This window comes from Choloepus didactylus, chromosome X, assembly GCF_015220235.1.
Source record: "Choloepus didactylus isolate mChoDid1 chromosome X, mChoDid1.pri, whole genome shotgun sequence".
NCBI lineage: Eukaryota > Metazoa > Chordata > Mammalia > Pilosa > Megalonychidae > Choloepus > Choloepus didactylus.
Window position 1 is genome coordinate 44,147,784 of NC_051334.1, and position 19,254 is coordinate 44,167,037.

At 38.7% G+C, this 19,254-nt stretch overlaps 1 protein-coding gene across 1 annotated transcript in view; it reads left to right on the plus strand.

Moving 5' to 3' along the window:
* Positions 1-4,154: 4,154 nt before the first annotated feature.
* MAOA (monoamine oxidase A) overlaps positions 4,155-19,254 on the plus strand; it is an 89,505-nt gene continuing 74,405 nt past the window's right edge. Inside the window, exon 1 of the mRNA XM_037821982.1 lies at positions 4,155-4,925. Coding sequence (XP_037677910.1) covers positions 4,232-4,925 — 694 coding nt within the window. The 5' untranslated portion in view covers positions 4,155-4,231. The remainder of the gene's footprint in view (positions 4,926-19,254) is intronic.

A 19,254-nucleotide genomic window follows, 5' to 3' on the forward strand; every position in this document is an offset into this window, starting at 1 on the left:
ACTGTATGGGTGTATCAATGTCTATTCAACCAGACTCCTATGGATGGGCATGCAAATTGTTTTGAATATTTAGCTATTAAAATAATTCCCCAGTAAATAAACATGTCCATATGTTTTTCATATTTGTGGAAATGTGGCATTAGGATAAATTCCTAGAAGTGGGATTGTTGGGTCAATGAGTCAATGCATATATGATTTGTTAGATATTGCCGAATTCCTCTCCACAAAGGGTTGTACCATTTTGCAGATACATTAGCAATGTATGAGAGTGCTATACATATCTCTAGACAGATAATGGCATCTTCAAAAACAGTTGATGTTGTCCCCCAGGCAATGCAACAAATTAGAGCTCTGTGAAAAATAATCAGGAAGTCATAAGGAAAAACTACACTAGAGACATACAGGGAATAAATGAAAAGTGAGTTAGCTGAAGTAAGAAATTAAAGTTAAAATAAAAGTAAAATGAAATAGCATGGTTAAAATCTGCATCAGAAGAAGTAAAGAACAGAATTAGCAGTGCAGAAAATTAAATCAGTTATATGAAGGGTAAATTTGATTAGCTTTCTCAGAATTCAGAGTTAAAGGACAAAAATGACAACAATGATAAAGGACATAGAAAGGTCCTCCAATAATATAATTATAGATGTTTTTCAGGAAGAGACAAAAACTTTAAGACAGAGGCAAGAATCCAAGTTAGAGTAGAAGAAAAATGTCCTAGCATGGGGAAAAGAAAAACCCAAAATTATAAATACACAAATTTGAAAGGATTTATGATACTACATGTACACGTGTGCACGTGCATGCACACACACACACAGATTCATATCATCCTCACAAAAATGTTTAATTTCAGGGATAAACAATTTCCTAAAAGTATTCTGGAAATGAAGACCTCTTTAAAATATGTTAAATGAGACTTCCAAATACAAATTTTCCAAATTAATTGTTAGGAATTATCATTCCAATCAAATTAACAAAGAGAGTTTTCAATTGATTAATTGATTCTACAACTCATTTAAATGTATAAGAATATATTAATGGAGAGAATACCTTAAAAGGTTTTGTAAAGAAGATTACTGAAATGGATTAATCCTTCAACTTGGTAAAACTACTATAAAGCAATAATAAATACATCAAAGTGGCATTAATGGCAATGTAGCAAGAATAAACAGGTCAATATAACAGAAGAGACAGTCCAAAAACAGATCTCATTATATATGTTATATGAGGTAAAACAAATCAGTGGAGAATGGAAGCATTTTTCACCAGAAAGCTCTATATTATGGTTGGTTAACAATTGGGGAGGAGGTGATACATTTAGATCCTCACCCTTCAGCACATAACAAAATACATTCCAGTGGATTAGGATTAAATAATTGAATTTAAAAATGTCAAACCATCTAAAAACTAAAAGAAAACAGATTTTGTATTTCAGATCTCTGAAGGTAAAGGATCTGCTATGCAAAAAGCAAATGCAAAATGCAATGTGGCATCCTGGATGAGCTCCTCAAACATAAAAAGGATATTAGGTAAAAACTGAGGAAATCCAAATATGTGAACTTAAGTTAATAAAAATGTATCAACATTGGTTCATTAATTGTAACAAATGTACCATATTAATGTTAAATGTGAAGTACAGGGAAACTGAATGTGCATTATAGGAAAACTATGTATTATCTTCTCAATTTTTCCGTAAATCTAAAACCGTTCTAAAAAATAGTCTAGTTTAAAAAGAAAAAAGCACATAAATTTAAAATTTCTATATATCTAAAATATCATAGTACTAAAATATAAATCAGAGTAAACTATCTGCAGTGAAAAATAACAGACTTACAGAAGTCAACTTCATTCTCCAATGGATAAATGATTAGAAGGCATGAGCTGATAATTCACAACAGAAAAAAATCAAAATGGCTAAATACATGATAAAAGTGTCTAACTGGAAATCAAAGAAACTCTCATTAAAATAGCAATGCCATGCTGATTTTTCACTCTTCAAGTTAAAGAAAGTTGAAAAGCTAACCTGCCATTCTTAGACACTGCTGATTAAGTGTAAGTCTGTGTGATCTTTTGGGCAAGTACTTTGGTACTTTCAGTCAAGACCTTTAAAAATGCTCCTACTCTTTTACCCAATAATTCTACACTTAGGAATCTATCCTAAGGAAATTCTAAGAAATATGTACAGTATTTTATGCACAAAATTGTTCACACCAATGCTATGCATTACATCAAAAATTGGAAATACTAAATGCTTAATGTTACAGGATAATGGTTAAGTAACTTACAGCAGGTGGCATGAATATAAGGTAAATTTTTAAAATGAAAACACTAATATGTATTGAGTACTAGGTTAAATATTTTATATTCATTGGCTCCTTTATCCTTCACAAAAATCATGTTGGATATCTTCCTTTTGCCCCTCTGGGCCCATCCATCAAGCTTCTCTACCCTGTTCTGTTCTCTGAAGACTGATCTGTTATGAACTGCATCAACAGGCTCCCAGGCCTTCAAGCTTCTGGTTGGTTTAGGTCAATGGAGAGGACCTGCAGGAGATTGGAGGGATGGAGGAAAGGAAGGCTGGTTATTTAATCTCCTGACTCCCACACTGCAGTGTTCTGATGATTTGAGTCAGGCAGCCCTCTCTGTAAACACCTGTGTCATCAGTTTCTGATGACTGTTCCCTCCCTGTAACCTTTCAGGCTTTGGGTTGGTGACATTCTGCTGTTTTCAGCCTGGGGATACTGCACTATTCCTTGTGGTTTCCCTCTATCTTGCCCACATCTTTAAAAATAGTTCCTTTATTATACTCTCTTCAAATTTACTAATTTGAGTATGCTGTTTCCTGTTGGAACCCTGATGGATAACAAAATTTAGGAGGTTCTACAGTTGAGGAGATAGGCAGAGAGAATTTAAATAATTTGCCTAAGGTCACACAGGAAGGAAAGGTACTGGTTGAGATATTTCACAACTATTCCTTTATTTATTTTAAAATAAAAATGATATCATTTAGTTAAAAGTTTCTACTCCTTTTGTGGGAAGTAAGAGCTATTAAACAGGATAAAGAAGGAACTAAATCTGTATTTCCTTGCTGTTTCTTCAACAAGATAATGCTTGATACAGAATGAGGGAGAGGTGAGTAGAACAAATATTTGTAGGGGGGATGGGACATCTACTAGTTAATTTCCTAGAGTTCTCATCACTTATTCTGAATTCATAATTACATCTATTTTTTAGGGGTCCAGTGATGACAAATTCGGCTTTCAGAAGATAAGAAAAAGTGGAAATTTAAGGTAAGGATACAGTTAGCAAGACAGGTGGCTGAACAGCAAAATAGATGCATTAAAAACCACTCTTTTCAGTAGGAGGCTTTTAAAAGTCTTGTTTCTGCACCTTAGCCATTTTAAACTGCAGGTCCCACTTAATCTGTGATAGATGAGCTTTATTTTTCTTGCCTACTTGATTCAAATTTGATTTAAGCACTTCAACTTTAAAAACCCCATAAAGAATCAATGACTTCCAAGTCTCCCCTAAGAGACAGTTTCCACTTCACCCTGCCCCCTCCCCAGGAAGGGTGCGCTACTGCGCAGACCTCATCGGGACCCGTGTGATGTCACAAAGGGACCCTACCAAGTGTAGTGGCGGCCCCGCGACCCTGCCCTGTGGGTCCACTTCCTTCAAACAGCAGCTTCCCCAAGCCCACCCCGGCGCAGCCTCTTTTTTCAGTTAAAGAATAAGAAGAAAACCACCAGGTTGAGATCCCCACGCATCCACTCCTACTACCTCACTCTCCTCTGGTCACCACGTCCCCCTTGGGTGGCGTCGCCCGACCACTCTGGGCGGGAGATAGCCGAACCATTCCGCGCCACCTTATTTGTCTCCCCACCCGGAGTGGGCCGGGCTCCCCGCTGCGGGGCTTCCTGAGAGTTCGGACTGGGGCGGAGCGAGTGTCCGTGGGGGTAGGGGCTGGGGCGGAGCGAGTGTCCGTGGGGGTAGGGGCGGGAGAACTGAACACCGCCCCCGCGTGCGATCCCTAACCATGAACGCTCAAAGCTCGCCAGCACCCCTCGGCGACAGAGGGTGTGGACGCGAGGCAGAGCGCGCGCCCGCAGGCCGGGGCACCGCTGCCCAGGCTTTGGGCCCGTCTCCCGGCCTAGGCCCAGACCCTTCCGAGTGGAGTATCTACTCCGAGTGGAGGACAGTCTCCCGTTCGTTTTCCAGCTCCTGGTCGAGCATGTCCTCCCCGGACGCGGCCAACCACTGGCGCTTCAGCACGTCGCCCTCCCAACCCAACTCCAAGTCTGGCCCCGTGGGCTTCAGCACCCAGGGCCTGAGCGACCAGATCCCCATGTCTGCCACCGACCAGGGATTTTCCACTGGGGCCACCCCAGCTTCCAACTCGGAAACCGACACCGGAACGAGCCGGGCCCGGGGGCCCGGCCTGCCCTTGATACTCGGCGCCCCTTGGAGTTCCTTACGAGGACTCTCAGCGCCCCCGGGGTCCTCCCGACTGTCAATCCAAGAGTCCACCCCGCCCTCGCTACTCAGCTCCCAGGATTCGGTACCAGTACCTGCTACGCCCTCGAGCTGCTCCCAAGGGTCAGTACAGGGCCCCGCCCCGCTCCCGAGCTCCCCCCGAGAGTCCTTCCAAGGGTTCGCTCCGCCCCGGATGCCCGGCTCTCCCCGGGATTCCTTACAAGCACCTACTACGCCCGCGAACCCCTCCATCGTGTCTGTCCAAGGGCCCGCCCCGCCTTCAACGCCCAGCTCCTCCCGAATGTCAGTACAAGGGTCTGCCCCGCCCTCGGCCGGCCCCAGTCCTATACCCACGCCCCCGGAGAGTCGCAAGCAGAGCATGGCGAGTCAGGAGAAGGCGAGTATGGCGAGCCACATGTTCGACGTAGTCGTGATAGGAGGCGGCATCTCAGGTCAGTGTGGACTGTAGTGGTGGCCTGAGGGGCCCTGGCAGACCCGGAGTTGAGGGAGGGAGGCGACGTGCAGTGGCGCCGGTGGCGTTTGGGGGTCTCTCTAGTGCCTGCGAGGGTGTGCTAGCAGCCGGCCCCGGGTTCTGCGAGATCAAAGTGGGGTTGGGCCAGTTTTGCTGGCGGTGTGAACTAGGGGAAGCAGAAATAATCATTTTACTACTACTCTTAAATATTAATATTTAATTAGCTATTGCTGTAAAGTTGCATTTAGCCTTTATGTGGATTTTCTAAATTCTCAACAGTCCTGTGAGGTGGGTATTGTTCTCATCCCCATTTACAAGACCAAGAAACTACGGCCTGGGGAGTTGAAATAACTAACTACTGGGGTCAAATCTCTGAGCTGAGAAGTGGCTAAACCAGATTCTACAATTTAAAACCTACACTCTTAATTCCTGAGGTGGCTGCTGCACCTCACTGATTTCACATCCTTTGCTCTAAACAGAACATCACCATAACGATTTTTGTAGTATTGAGGTAGTAGTAGCATTCCAGTCCTCTTCTCTAAGCACTTTTCCTTAGAAAATTTGGTAGGTGAAGAGGGAAGGTGGCAGAAATGTTCAGAGAAAGGTAGCAAGAAAGGAGAGAGGGGTGAACTCTTAGTTTTAACCTACTACAGTTCTTTAGAACTTGCAGGAAGATGTAGAGCATTTATTGTCCAAAGGGAATCCCTTAGTGAAGCAGGGGCCGAGGGCACATCAGATTGCCCTCTTGTGTCTTTCAGTAAGACACTAGTGTCTTTCAACTAGGAGCTCCCATTGACTGAACCTTGTCCTGTGGTGAGCCACCTGGCTGGCCAGGCCTAGGTTACCGGGGTTCTAGCATGGGTTTATGACTGACCAAGTGAGTGGTTCATGAGGTGTTTGAGTATTTTTCTGGAAGCCTCATCATGATTGATTTGTTAAATTGTCACCATGCAATTTAGGAATCATGTGTTCAGCCCTAGCTAAAATCGCAGTGACCTGTTCCCTGGGATGGGGGTGGGGGGGGAGTGTTAATAATTTCTGAGATATACCTGCAGAATCTGATTTAAAAGGAAGGAGAGAGAACATGGGGGGTGGGGTGGTAAGTAGGATGACCCCACAGGAGCCATTTTTTATGTATAATATTTTTGAGGAGGCTCTGAACATGCTTGCACATTAATTTTGGGTGGAGATAGCTTTTAACTTGGACTGTTAAGGATAAGGAGTCTTAATCACTAGAACAGAGATTAGATTAGCATGAAATGTTCTTTGAAAACTCCGACCAGTGCCAGCAAAAACATGCATATAGGTTGGAGCATCAGAGGAAAGTAGATCTTGGTGGAGAGTAAGAAAATGGAATGTTTTCCTTGTTTCCCTTGTTTCCCTTCTCTCAATCATTTAAAAACACTTGTTGAGTGCCTGCGATGATGTGGTTTGGTATTTCCAAAACCTGGTCCTTCAAGCAAGCCTGCAGGAAGGAATGTGATTATGAATCACTAGAAAATAAATATAGTGATAATGAGCTGTGTAAATTGATTAGGAATTCTGTCTCTTCACCCATCTCCATTCATCTATCCATATTCCATACTTCAGGGTTCTTTCTGGGATTTTATTCCTGTCTTTTTATTGTTCTGGGCTCCAGTATTCCTTAACATTTTGTCTTTGTTTTTCCCTTTGCCTGATAACTTGCTCTTTCTCTCTTTCCACATTTTCCTCCTGGTACTTAGTCACTAGCAGAGGCAAATTTACCATGTAGCTGATGAACCTTAGGCATTATGGCTTTACAACTGCAGACCCCTTCTGATACTCATTCTGAATAATCAGTTTCATACTGAATTGTGGATTAGCGATTTCGTATTCTTTGTTCTTAAAGAGAGCACCTCAAATTATATAAGCTTCAAACCTCACAAAACCTGGATCTGTCCATTGCCTTATTAATTATTAATTTGTTCATTTCCATTTGGGGGAAGTAGAGGGCATTTCTTACACAGTAATTTGTACCCCTATTCAAGGGGCCAGCTTCAATTACCAGTGACAGTGGAGAAGGCACTTGGATTCCTCTAATGTCATCTCTATCAGTCAGATCCAAGTGATTTTAATATCAAAACTGACCAGTAGCATTGCTTTGTGTCTTTGGTGCCTTCCTATATGGTTCACAACTAAAATGAAAGTAGATGTAAGCCTGGTTCACGAGTAAGCCTTGGTCATAGAAGGGGTATACATGAGCAGGTGAGAAGCATCACTTGCCAAGAATTCTTGAGAACTCAGAAACACATCGCTTGTGTGTGCAAATTTTATGAGTTATATAATATTCCCTGTGTCAATTTTAAATGCTTTTCCTATAACTATCATCAGGACGTGTACACTTTGGTGTTACCCACACATTTATAATATGTGATCAATATTTGTACTCTACAGCACTATTCCTTTTATATAACAAAATAGCTCTGAGAAGGGTACACTTTCTAAATATTACTCAAAATCAATCAATATTAACAGAATTCTTTTATTGTTTAGCTATCTTTGCAGAAAGAACAGTAACATCTTAGTATATCTCCTGCCTTTTCTGTCATTAAAAACCATAAAATAGAGCATGTCTTACAGCCATAAAATCCTTTTTGCTGTCCACCCACCAAATAAATAATTTTAGATGTGATGTTAGCAGTTGAAAGGAGAAAAAACCCTGCTCCTTTTTAAGAAGTATAGTGGTATCTTTAACGTGCTTTGGCCGTTTTCCCTCATCCTTCATCCCTTCCTTTTGGAAACTTCTTTCATATTTTCTTTGACACTATTGGATCCTGAATCTTTATCTCACACTGATTACTCCTTTTCTATTCCTTTCATTGTGCTCATATTCTTGCAGGCTTCTCATTTTGAAAGGGCCTTGAGGTTCAGCTAATTATCACCTTTCTCATTCCACGACTTCAGATTTCCCTTATCCATAGAGAATCCTTAAGTCCCTAATTTGTTCCTTTTCTTTCTCCCGAACTTTTGAACTTTCTTTCTCTCCCTTCTCTTCCTCCCATAGCTTATCTTCCCCATAGTTACCTTCCCCTCTAACTCAGCTTCTCTTCCTCATTCCTTGGCTCTGTTCTTGGTGCCACTATCCTTCCCATCATTTTGACACATCCTTTTCTTTCATCTTCTACACCTGGTCACCAGATCCTTTTAACCCCTTCTTTGGGCTATCCTATTTCTCCATTCCCAGTGAAAACATTCCTCCCACCCCCATTCAGACCCTTGATCCCCTAAGCCTACCTGTATAGGTCCACCTTCTCAGTAGCCACCCTTTACTTCAGGCTCACCCTTCATGTCCGTCCTGCAGTGTTCTCCCATACTTAATTTTTCTTAAACGCTTTTTTTCATCACCTTACTCCTCTACTCAGGACCTTCAGTGGTCTCCTGTTATCAGTCTCTCAAGAATCCTGCCCTCCCCAGTGTGCCCCCAACTATCTGGCCCCACTTTGTTGGACAAGTGGCATTTCCCACTGTTCCCCAACATAGACCAGAGCTATAGACACACTGCTCTCTTCTACTCTCCATGTTTATACCCTCATGCCATCCCTGTTAACTGTTTTCCTTAACAGATAAGTGCGCCTCTGACCGTTTACATCCTCTCTATTCTTCAGTACCTGCTTAAAAATCCTTTCCTTGATCACTCTGGCTCTCATTGATTATCTGCACCTGACACTTCACATTTAATTATTTTCTGTCTCTATTTCTTGACATTATTTCAAGGAAAATGGTTCACTCACTGACTTTACATGTTAGCTCTTACTCACGAGCTGACAGATGTAACAAATGACAGAAAACCAGCAGCATGAGATTTTTAAAAATTGTCCTTAGCTAAGCATTTCTGAAACGGCTGTCTTTAGAGAGAGTAAAAAACAGGAAAAGGAGGGAAAAACCCACAACTCCAGGGGACAAATGCATGCTTCCTTCATGGGTCTGTTTGGAATTTTGGAGTCTTTAGGCCAAAGGGTTTTTAAAAGGCAATCCAGTCTAATCACCTTAGATTTTAATCCTCTTGACATCATCCCCTTAGTGATTATCTGGCTGTATCTTTGAACATATTCAGGGAAAGAGACTGCTCTAACCCTCAAAGCAACTCATTACAAGTACAGACTGCTCTGCTTCCTAGACTTGTTCAAGCATTTTTGGGTACCTCTGCTCTCTGCTAGGCCATGACTAGATCACTGGGAAAAAAGTATTTAAAGATGAATAAGTAGTGTCCCTGGTCATAAGATGCCTCTTGTCTTCTCAGAGGAAAGTAATCAAGTGGGCAAATAATTTACATTAATACAGTGAGGTAAATCTTAAAATTATAAATATGAACAAAGTGTTGGGACTTTAAGAGATAAGTAGGATTTTAGCAGGTAGGTTAAGAAGATGGAAAAACATACCAAATAGGAGAGAAAAGGGGAGGTAGGATACAGAGTCATGAAAGGGCATAGAAGGGCAGTGTTTAATTTAAGCCAGTCGTGAGAGCTCCAGGGAATGGAAGTAACTGCCCTATGACTCTAGGATGGGATCCAGGGAACCGTTGAGATGACCCCAGTTTGCCTTGTCTGCCTGTGATTTTTGCATCTTTGTGAACTATGAATGGTTTGTGAGTGCACACTGAAAACACCTTAGTCATAATGCTGAATGGTGTCGGGTGAATAGAGAGCTTTTTTCATGTCTTTTGAAATTAAATTCCAAGTGTCATGTACAAAGAGATCTTTATGAATAGTGTCTAAGCAATAGAATTCACTTATATTTTTGTCCACAAGCCAGGCTCTACTAAAAGAATTGAAAGCATTAGCTGCCTAGAACTCAGTGCTGTCTAAAATCAGCAGGGATTGAATCTTTCTTGTCATTTGAAACAGAGAAGCCATTTTGCAAGAAAATGATTAATACCCTGAGTTCCGACAATTGAGCCCACAATCTACCACAATTTCCCTTTTTGCTGAAATACATTACCCATAAGCATGATTTCTGCTAGGACTGTTTTAGGCATTTTAACCAAGAATTTGGCAGCACATACTGTGTGGTTTTGTAGTGATTAAGTAAAGGTTTAGTGCAGGCTTAGCATTAGTTTTGTGCCTTTTAGGGTACTTCTTTGCCTCATTTTATGTTTTTTTTTCCATCAAAAACAAACCAGAATTCTTTTATTTTATAAACATTTTTATGTTGAATAAAGAGTACCAGAATTAAATTTATTTGGGTTCTGAGTTTTTGAAATCTTCGTAGTTGAATGAGCTTTTGGGTTTGGCTGACATTTAATGGGCAATTTTAGCATCTAACCAATACTAATTGATTTGAACTAATATATAATCCTCAGCTAATGTGAAAAATATATTTAACAATAGGTCTGAGTATAGAATAATTCCATGAATTACAGAGACTTATAATTGAGAAAAAGAAATGTGGAAGCCCATTATTAGTGAGTATTGGGTTATATAGTCTTTGTGCTGGTATGGCATATACACACTTTAACATGTGAAACATTTTGCCAATATTTATATTCAGGTGTACCAAGAAAGACTGAGGCTGTTTTACAGTTTTATATCACATAAAGGGGCTCAAAAGAGTCCCTAGTCCTGTGTTATAAAGTGTAGACACCTAATAAATACTTGTTTAATGAATTTACTTGCATGTATGAGATGGACATATTTCATAATGACAGTTTCTTTTCATTTTAAGTTTGTCATTAAAATTTGACACAACGAATCAAAAGAAGTTTATTTGTATTTTCTAACTGTTGTGAGCATTTGAGATAAGTTGATTTTAGGACTGTTTTTTCCCTTTATTGTGAAAAATATTTTATATTTTTACCAGAAATTTGTATTCTCCTTTGAACAATCTATTTTATTCTGTTGTAATCTAGCATTGTGAATGGGGGCACTTTAAAGTCTTTGAAGCATGGTTTTTTCACCTATAAAATTAGGAGGTTGGATTAAGTTATATGTGATATATTTTCCGGTATCTTTTTTAGTAAATAGTTTGCCTTGTGAAGTTTGCCTCTTCAGCTTGCTCTTTCGGACCCTCCCTCAACGTTTGGTTTGCATCATCCCTCATAATGATACCCTACACTACCTTAAATCAGGCCCTGGGTCTCCCCACAGGCTCTCATTCATACCGTCCCTCTGACTTCTCTGAATCTTAGTTTAAAATCCCCTTTTTAGTTGTTGCCAGGCAAGGTCAACAATGCCCCATTTTATAACGATATTTAATTGATTGATTAGGTAAGAATGTCAATAAGAACATAAAAACCAGATGATAAGCTTTGAGAGTTGAGTTAATCACGTATTAACCATGTCTGAGGGTCACAGATTCGTAGCTTGTTAAGAGCTCAAAGGGACCAAAATGGAGGCTCAGAATGGTCAAGTGAATTACCACATGCCACAGTTCCTAGTGGCATAATTTGACCCAGAACCCCTAAAATATTGACAGTGTTCCTTTTGTACCCCACCTCACTGGACTTGCTTTATGGGCTCATCAGTAGAATTGCGGTGAGCCTTATAACTGCTTTACTTTGAGGCTTGATGCCATAGAATTTAGTGACTGTTGGGTTACTGTAATTTATATATTAGAATATATTAAATGGGAAGTTACTGCTTTGGGAACATTTAAATTTAACAATATGGGACACTCTATTAAATAAATGACTTTCACGTGAAGAATTTATTTCCTTTTTGAAAAGCTTATTCCTAGCATGTTTTAGTTTAATATGTAGAGATTTTTTAAGAGATTAAATCAGTGGTTCTTAAACTTTTGGATCAAATGTTCCTGTGGAAACTTGATGAAAGCTATGGACCTTTTCACTAAAAAATGCTTACTTTTACACATAGAAATTTTTTTTTTTTTTTTTTTTTTTTGCAGCAGGCCAACATCGGATGTTATGGAAACCTCTTCAGAATCTTGTAGTGTAAAATATTTTGGGCTGATACTGAGACTTCACAGAAGTGATGGAAAATAAGAACTCTTAAGTATTTGTTAGGCCATTAGACTGATACTAGTAATAAGTTTGTAAACAGACCATGATAAAAACAGTCAAAGCATTCAGGCTGAAAAATAAGGCCCCTGCTTTTCCTGCATTAAGGCCACAATGAATAGAAAAATGAACTTGGCATGTTTTGAAAAGCAAGAATGTAGGGAGACAACATTGGAGAAGGAAATGGAAGGCTGTGGAGACTGGCATGATTTCTTTTAGTAGTTTTCCAAGATTGGTATTTAAAGATTTTACATATTGAAGTGAAGTCATAAATATCAAGTATGCATTCTTGATTTAAAATGCATTTGTAATAACTTATAAAGATCTTTGGTCATTGAAGGCATTTGACAAACTTAGGGCCCAAATTGAAGAGGGATGTTTGAGTCTGAGGGTATTCCCTTGTTTATCTATCAGTCCATTTGTCTATCCAGTGACCTGTGTGAGGCATGTGGTCCCTTTGTATAGCAGAGGTTACAATATGATTTTAAAGTGCTGTTGTTACTTGAAGTAGGTTCAGGGATCCAGCGGCAACACAGAGAAGACAGCAGTTAGTTCTACCTAGAGGAGATGTGCGATGAGGAAAGGATTTCATGGAGGAAGTGATGGTTGACAGAAGTATTGTGGATTTTAGATAAATTCTGAAATGTGGTGAAGATGACCTTTAAGGTGACTTTCCAGACTAAATGAATTAGCTATGAGCTGTGGCTTAAGTTAAAGACCTTTCTCTTGTATACCTGCATGTATTCGTTCATTCATTCATTCATTCAATAAATATTGATTGAGTACTCAGTATGTGCTTTTTGCAGAATTTATGATTTTTACTCTGTTTTCCTGCTTCGGGAGCATTGATTCTAAAACTCTAGTATGAACTGATGTTCGACTGTACTTTTTATTTTCTTCAGTGTTCAGTGCAAGAGGCCAAATGTGGAGTTATTTAATAATTCTGTTGACAAGCAACCAGTTTGCTAAATAATAGAGAATTATCATTAAAAATTTTAATATGTAATGCATGCTATACACATTCATAGGTGGTGATGAACATCAAAGTTGAAGAAAATGTCAGTTTTAGGAATAAAGAGGGAAGACTGGGAGAGCCAACAGAGCATAAGCCGTAGCTACACTAAAGTTTTGCTTCAACACTCCCAGTTTGTGTTCTAGGCATTGTTCACTCAGGACCCTGTCCGTGGGAGTTTATTATTATAGCTATTTGAAGGATCTCATAAGAGTTTAAACCAGCTTTCCAAAAGTGTCTGAGGTACAGTTTTTCTTTTTAAGTCAGGAGGTAGGAAAATGCTGAGTTAAACAGGTCTCTTCACTGCAGGACTTCTCAGTGCTTTTCATATGCCACTGTGCACCATGCATTTCCCAGGAGAAACAGAATAAAGTTTCTCAACTTCCATGAACATTGATGCTTTTTTCCCTGAAGCATTTTGAGGACTAGGGTTCCATAAAACTAGCGAACTACTGCTTTAACTTACAGCCCATCCCAGTATACAGAACCTTAGGACAGCAGTGTGGAGTGACCCTGGGGTATTTTAAGTTTCAGTGGAAGAATGGGGTGAATAATGAATTAAGGGGTAATTGCATTCCCTAACTTGGGTGAGATCCATTTATCTAAAGTGAAGATGAATGCTGCACAATAATCAAATAAGTTAGGACTGTCTAGACAACGAGTCTGTCGAATTCAGGGCAAATTGAAGTTAATTGTTAGCTTTCATCTATTTATCATTTGAGACAGCATTGTCTTTAGTTTATCAAAGGGATTAGAAGATTTTGCATGGACAAAAGTAGAGAATTATTTCTCTGAAAGGAAGTAAAGAATACAAATGGCTAGAGATACAGAGATATAGAGATAAGATGATAGATAGGGAGGTAAATAGATGATATCAATTAATGGTTTTATGTACAGGGGACAAGGCACAATACTGGTTCAAAGCTCAGAAAACATACTAGTAGTGTTTTAGACTCTGCTGATTTACTTAGGCATAAGGGTTAAAATGACCTGGCACCCCATCCTTGTCAATCGTTCTTAGTTGCTTGAGATACATAGTATCAAAGTAACATTAGAAACTTCCATGTTTCTCTCAAACAAATGAGCATGGTTTTGCTTTCTTAGTATGTGATTCTTCTATTCAACAAACATTTGTAGAGCACCTACAACATGGCAGGTTTTATTCTAGAAATGCAAAGATGTATAACAGATTTCTGTTCTCAAGAAGTTCATAATGTACATTTACTTCATTTAGGCATCTCAAACTAAATATGTCTAAAACAGGACGCTTGATATTTCCCCTGGCACTTTTCAACTTAGTAAATGGCACCATCATTTAGCCAGTTGCTCTGGTCAAAAACCTTGGAGCTATTTTTAACCCCTCTCTTTTTGTCATACACTACATCCATTCATTCAAGTGCAAGTTCTGTTGGCTGTAGCCACAAAATATGTTCTGAATCTGACCACTTCCCACCACTGCAACCATTGCCACCCTTGTCCAAGCCATTTTTTTGTGGTCTTTTACCCTTGTTCAAACCACCATTGTCTCTTGCCCAGATTATTGCCTCTTAACTAGTCTCTCTGCTCCCTTCCTCTTTTGCTCCTTTACCGTCTGTTCTCTCCACAGAAACAAGGATGATCTTTTAAAAAGTTAAAAGAAGATCAATTCACTCCCCTACTTATAAACCCCCGGGGGCTCCCTATCATGCTTTGACCAAAGCCCAGAGTCTGCCATTGACTACAAGGCTCTACATGATTTGGTCTCTGCTTACTTCTCTGACCTCATCTTACTTGTTCTCCTTTGGCTATGATGGCTTTATTGCTCTTTTTCTAAGCACATCCAGCTTGCTCCTGTCTTCTCCAGATACTTGCATGTCTTGCTTCCTTACTTCATTAAGGTCTCTGCCTTAATGCCACCTCTGAGTGCACCTCTGAGGTGTTTTTACTGGTGATGTTATCCAAAAGAGCATGCCCCACTTATATCTCACTTCCCTTATTCTGCTTATTTATTTTCATAGCACTTCACATTTCCTTACAATTTCATAACACTTATTTGTTTCTATATGTTTTTCTCTCTCCCTTACTGAATGTAAACTTCATGAGGACAGGGACTTGATTATATTCACCACTGTATCCACAGTACCTAGGACAGAGCCTGGGACTTAGTAGGAGCACAATGTTATTTGTTGAATGAATGAATGAATGAATTTAGCTGGGTTAATGATATTTGTGAAGGTATAAAAATAAGTACTTGCTGCTTTTCATTACCTAGATGCTTCTCATGAAGATGGGCCATACTTCATATATCTATAGGCTATAATTGTAACCTTTTAAGAGGAAAAATAATGTTTCTCTTCATTAATATTTGTGGAGTAGCTTTGTCTTTGCATATATGGTGGGTTCTATGTGAAACACATGTATGTGGATTAAAACAGCTCAAACAAGCATATAATGAAAAATTAATCTTCCTTCTATCCTAGACCCCTAGCAGTCTACCCCAAAAGATAACTGCCATGATACAATTTATTGTATATTTTTTCAGATATCTCCTGTGCAAGTATGGAAGTACATTCTTTTTTTTTCTAAATTCTATAATGGGTGAATACTATTATTATATTCACCTTAGATATTTCAAAGAACTTTTATTCTTTTAAATAGTTGTGTAGTATTTCACAGAATGCTTTTACCACATCCTTGTATGTAACTCTTTGTATACATGTGTGAATTTATATGTAGGAGAGCTTGCTAGGAATGGACTTGCTGGATCAAAGGGTTGTGCGTTTACAGTTTGGATAGGTAATGCCAGCAAGGTTGGATCACTTTACTTTGCAAACAGCAGTATACGAGAATCTGTTTTTTTCATACTCAGTCCAACACTATATTTAATTTTCTTTATTCTTTAATCCAATAAGTCAAAATGGTCTCTTATTTTAATTAAAATTTGTCCAGTTATGAGTGAGATTGAGCACCCTTACATTGAAAGATATTTGTATTTCTGTGAAGTTTACATTCACATTCTTTACCCATTTTAAAAGTTTACTTGGTTTTTTTAGTCATTGATTTATGAAAACTTTTTAAATTTTGAAGAAATTAATCCTTTGTCAACTGTTGCAGACATTTTTTCTCTTATGGCTTCTGGGTTTTGTGTCTTTCACAGAAGGTATTCTTTACTCCAAGGATATCATTTTTTTTTTAAATTCTGCTGTTTTATTCTAGTTCTTTTATGTTGTTTTTACATTTAAATTTTTTATTAGAGAAGTTGTGGGTTATAGAAAAATCATGCGGAAATATGCCCCCTCACTCAGAGAGTTTTCCCTATTTTTAACACTTTGCATTAGTGTGGTACCTTTGTTACTGTAGTGTACATTAATGTTCACTGTTTATGTTGTACATTTCTATGGTTTTTTAAAACTTTTATTCTAGTAACGTGTATACAACCTAAAATTTCCCCATTTAATCACATTCAAATGTATAGCATTAATTACATTCATAATGTTGTGCTACCATTACCACCATCCATTACCCAAATTTTTCCGTCACCCGAAACAGAAACTCTATACCAATTAAGCATTAACTTCCCATTCCCTACACCCACCCCAGCCCCTGGTAACCAGTATTCTAGTTTCTGATTCTATGAATTTGCTTATTCTATTTATTTCATATCAGTGGGAACATACAATATTTGTCCTTTTGTGGCTGCCTTATTTAGAATGAAGAGTTAGGGAGAGATTCTGCTTTACTTTTTTCCTCTCTCAATGTCAGATGTCCCAATACCATTCATTTACTACTGATTTGTGTAATTCAGTCTATTTCTAGATCATATTCTCTTGCATTTATCTTTCTATTTAATTCTGTACCAGCACCAATCTTTTTACTGTAGTTTTGTAATATCTTTTAATGAAAGGTTGGGCTAGTACCCATTCATTATGCTACTTTTTCAAGAATTTCTTGGCAAGTCCACCATGTTATTTTTCAACACGAACTTCAGAATCAGGGTCTCTAATTTAAAGAAAAGTAGAGTCATATTCTATTGAGATTTCATTCAATGTGTAGATTAATTTGGGAGAATTGAGATCTTTATAACACTGTTTCTTCCTATCCAAAAATAAGGGCTATCTTTCCAATCTTCTTTTGTGTCTTTCAGTGATTTTCAAGATTTTTTCATCTGCAGTGCTCTTGTTGAGTTCATTTCTAAATATGTTATCATTCATGTTGCTATTAGAAATGAACTCTTTTCCCTAATTATATATAACAACTGATTGTATATAGGGTGACTATTTTTTATATTAATTTTTGGACTAGATACCTTATTCCTTCTTGAATTCTCTTCTTGTTTCTTTCTTTTGTTATTTCTCTTTAGTTTTCCAGAATAGGCTTCTTTTATCTACAAATTATGATCATTTTATCTCTTCTCTAATTTTTATGCCTCATTTTTTCTCTGCTATCTAATGGCATTGGCTAGTACTTGCCAAATAATATTAAATATAACTGGCCATGGAAGGAATGTCTATCTTGTTTCTGACTTTAATGCTACCCTTGTTTCACCATTAAGCATGGTTTTCAAGCCAGTGACTCCAACATTCTTCAGGAAGCCTTCCCAAATCACCCCAGGCAAACTGACTTAAGTGCTCCCCACCCCTACTCATAACACCCTGTCTGTACCACTATTACAGTCTGGAACGCACTGGACTAGATAATGTGTTTATATCACTCCACAATTACATTTATAAAGCTACAAGGCACAGACTCTGGAGTTCAAGTTATGTTTCTGACACTTAGAAGTAGGTATATGACCGGGCAAATTGTTTAATCTCTCACTGCCCCAGTTCCAAATCTATAAACTTGGTTTAATACTAGTACCTGCCTCATAGTTTTGCTTCAAAAATGTCTGTAACGTTGTCTGTTACATGGTAAGCACTACCCGTATACCTGCTGCTGTTCTTATGTTATTACTTTTCCTTGAACTCCTATTGCTACCAACACCTTGACCATGTGGGAAATACTCAGAAATGATAAGAGAGTAAGAGGAAGAGGTGGTGTTAGGTGACAGAAGAACCAGAGTTGTAGGGAAATTGTATGCTTATACTGACCGTATCTGAAATACTGCACTGAGGCTGGATTGAGGGTTTATTTAGAAATGTGGAATTCTTTGGCAAGGTCATGGTTGTTTGAAACTCAGGTGGTGGAGGTTGCTTGATTTGTGAAGGCAGGTCTGAGGGAGTAGTACCTTTGTTTCCAGAGCAACACATCAAATCATATGTGTGTACATTACTTTTCAGTTGGAAATTTGATTTTGTAAATTTGTTCCAGAGTTGATCAATGTATTGCCGTTTTCATAGTGACAAGTTTTGAGAAGTGATACACTTTTCTTTGGCTTTTTAAAAATCATTATTGCTACATAAATGGTCTCTCCTGGAGTCAGAGAATGGGAATTCTCTGGAGAAGGATGGATAGGTTGGGGGTATTACCTTACAGTTTATTGAGTTATGCCAGAAAGATCACCATCTTTAAAAGAAAAAAAGCCACAGTGTAGTGGCTGGAACTGGGTGGATGGCAACTTTGGTTCTCTGAGACTTTGTAGATAAAGAAGAGCCTAAAAGAAAGCCAAGACAGAGATAGAAGTTCCCTGGGATGCTTGGTGAAAAATGGGTTTGAGGTTTGGAAAAATGGTGAATGCTCTATTTCCCCCTCTTCAAGGTTTACTGCTGATAAATCTTGTAGTACATACCAAGGAAGTACCTTTCCTCAGAACACCCTTTAGGAAATGCTGAGTTTCAGAAATCATAACTGTGAAAGTAGAGTTCTGGAGGTTAAGGAAGAAGGTGAAGTTTCAAATAAGTGATCAGCAATACCCAAGTACAGCATAAAGGGGTTTAAGAATTGAAACAAAACCATGAGCCTTAGAAAGAAGGAGATCATCAGTGACCTTAAAGATAATGGCAATAATGACAATTCATATTAATAGGGCACTTACCACATGCCAGGCACTTAGCTTAGTAACTACATGTGTTACCTTATTTAATCTTCACATCAATGACCAAGGAGGTGATGATTATTAACCCCTTTTACAGTTGAAAAAACAGAAGAAACTTTCCTAAGATTGTCACACGTGCTGTGGCAGAGTATGATTCCAAAACACCATATAGTGGGAGCTCGCACACATTAATATGGGGAGAATCAAATGGGAGCCTGCCTCAGGCACGTTTTGTTTGGCCAAGTCATTCCAGGGATTTTTTGTTTTGTTTTTTAACTGTGAATGTTCTTCAGTAGGACATGTACCATTGAATTTGTGAGAGTTTTTGAATTGCAACCTCTGAAGTAGACCGCATTTGTTCATTAATAAAT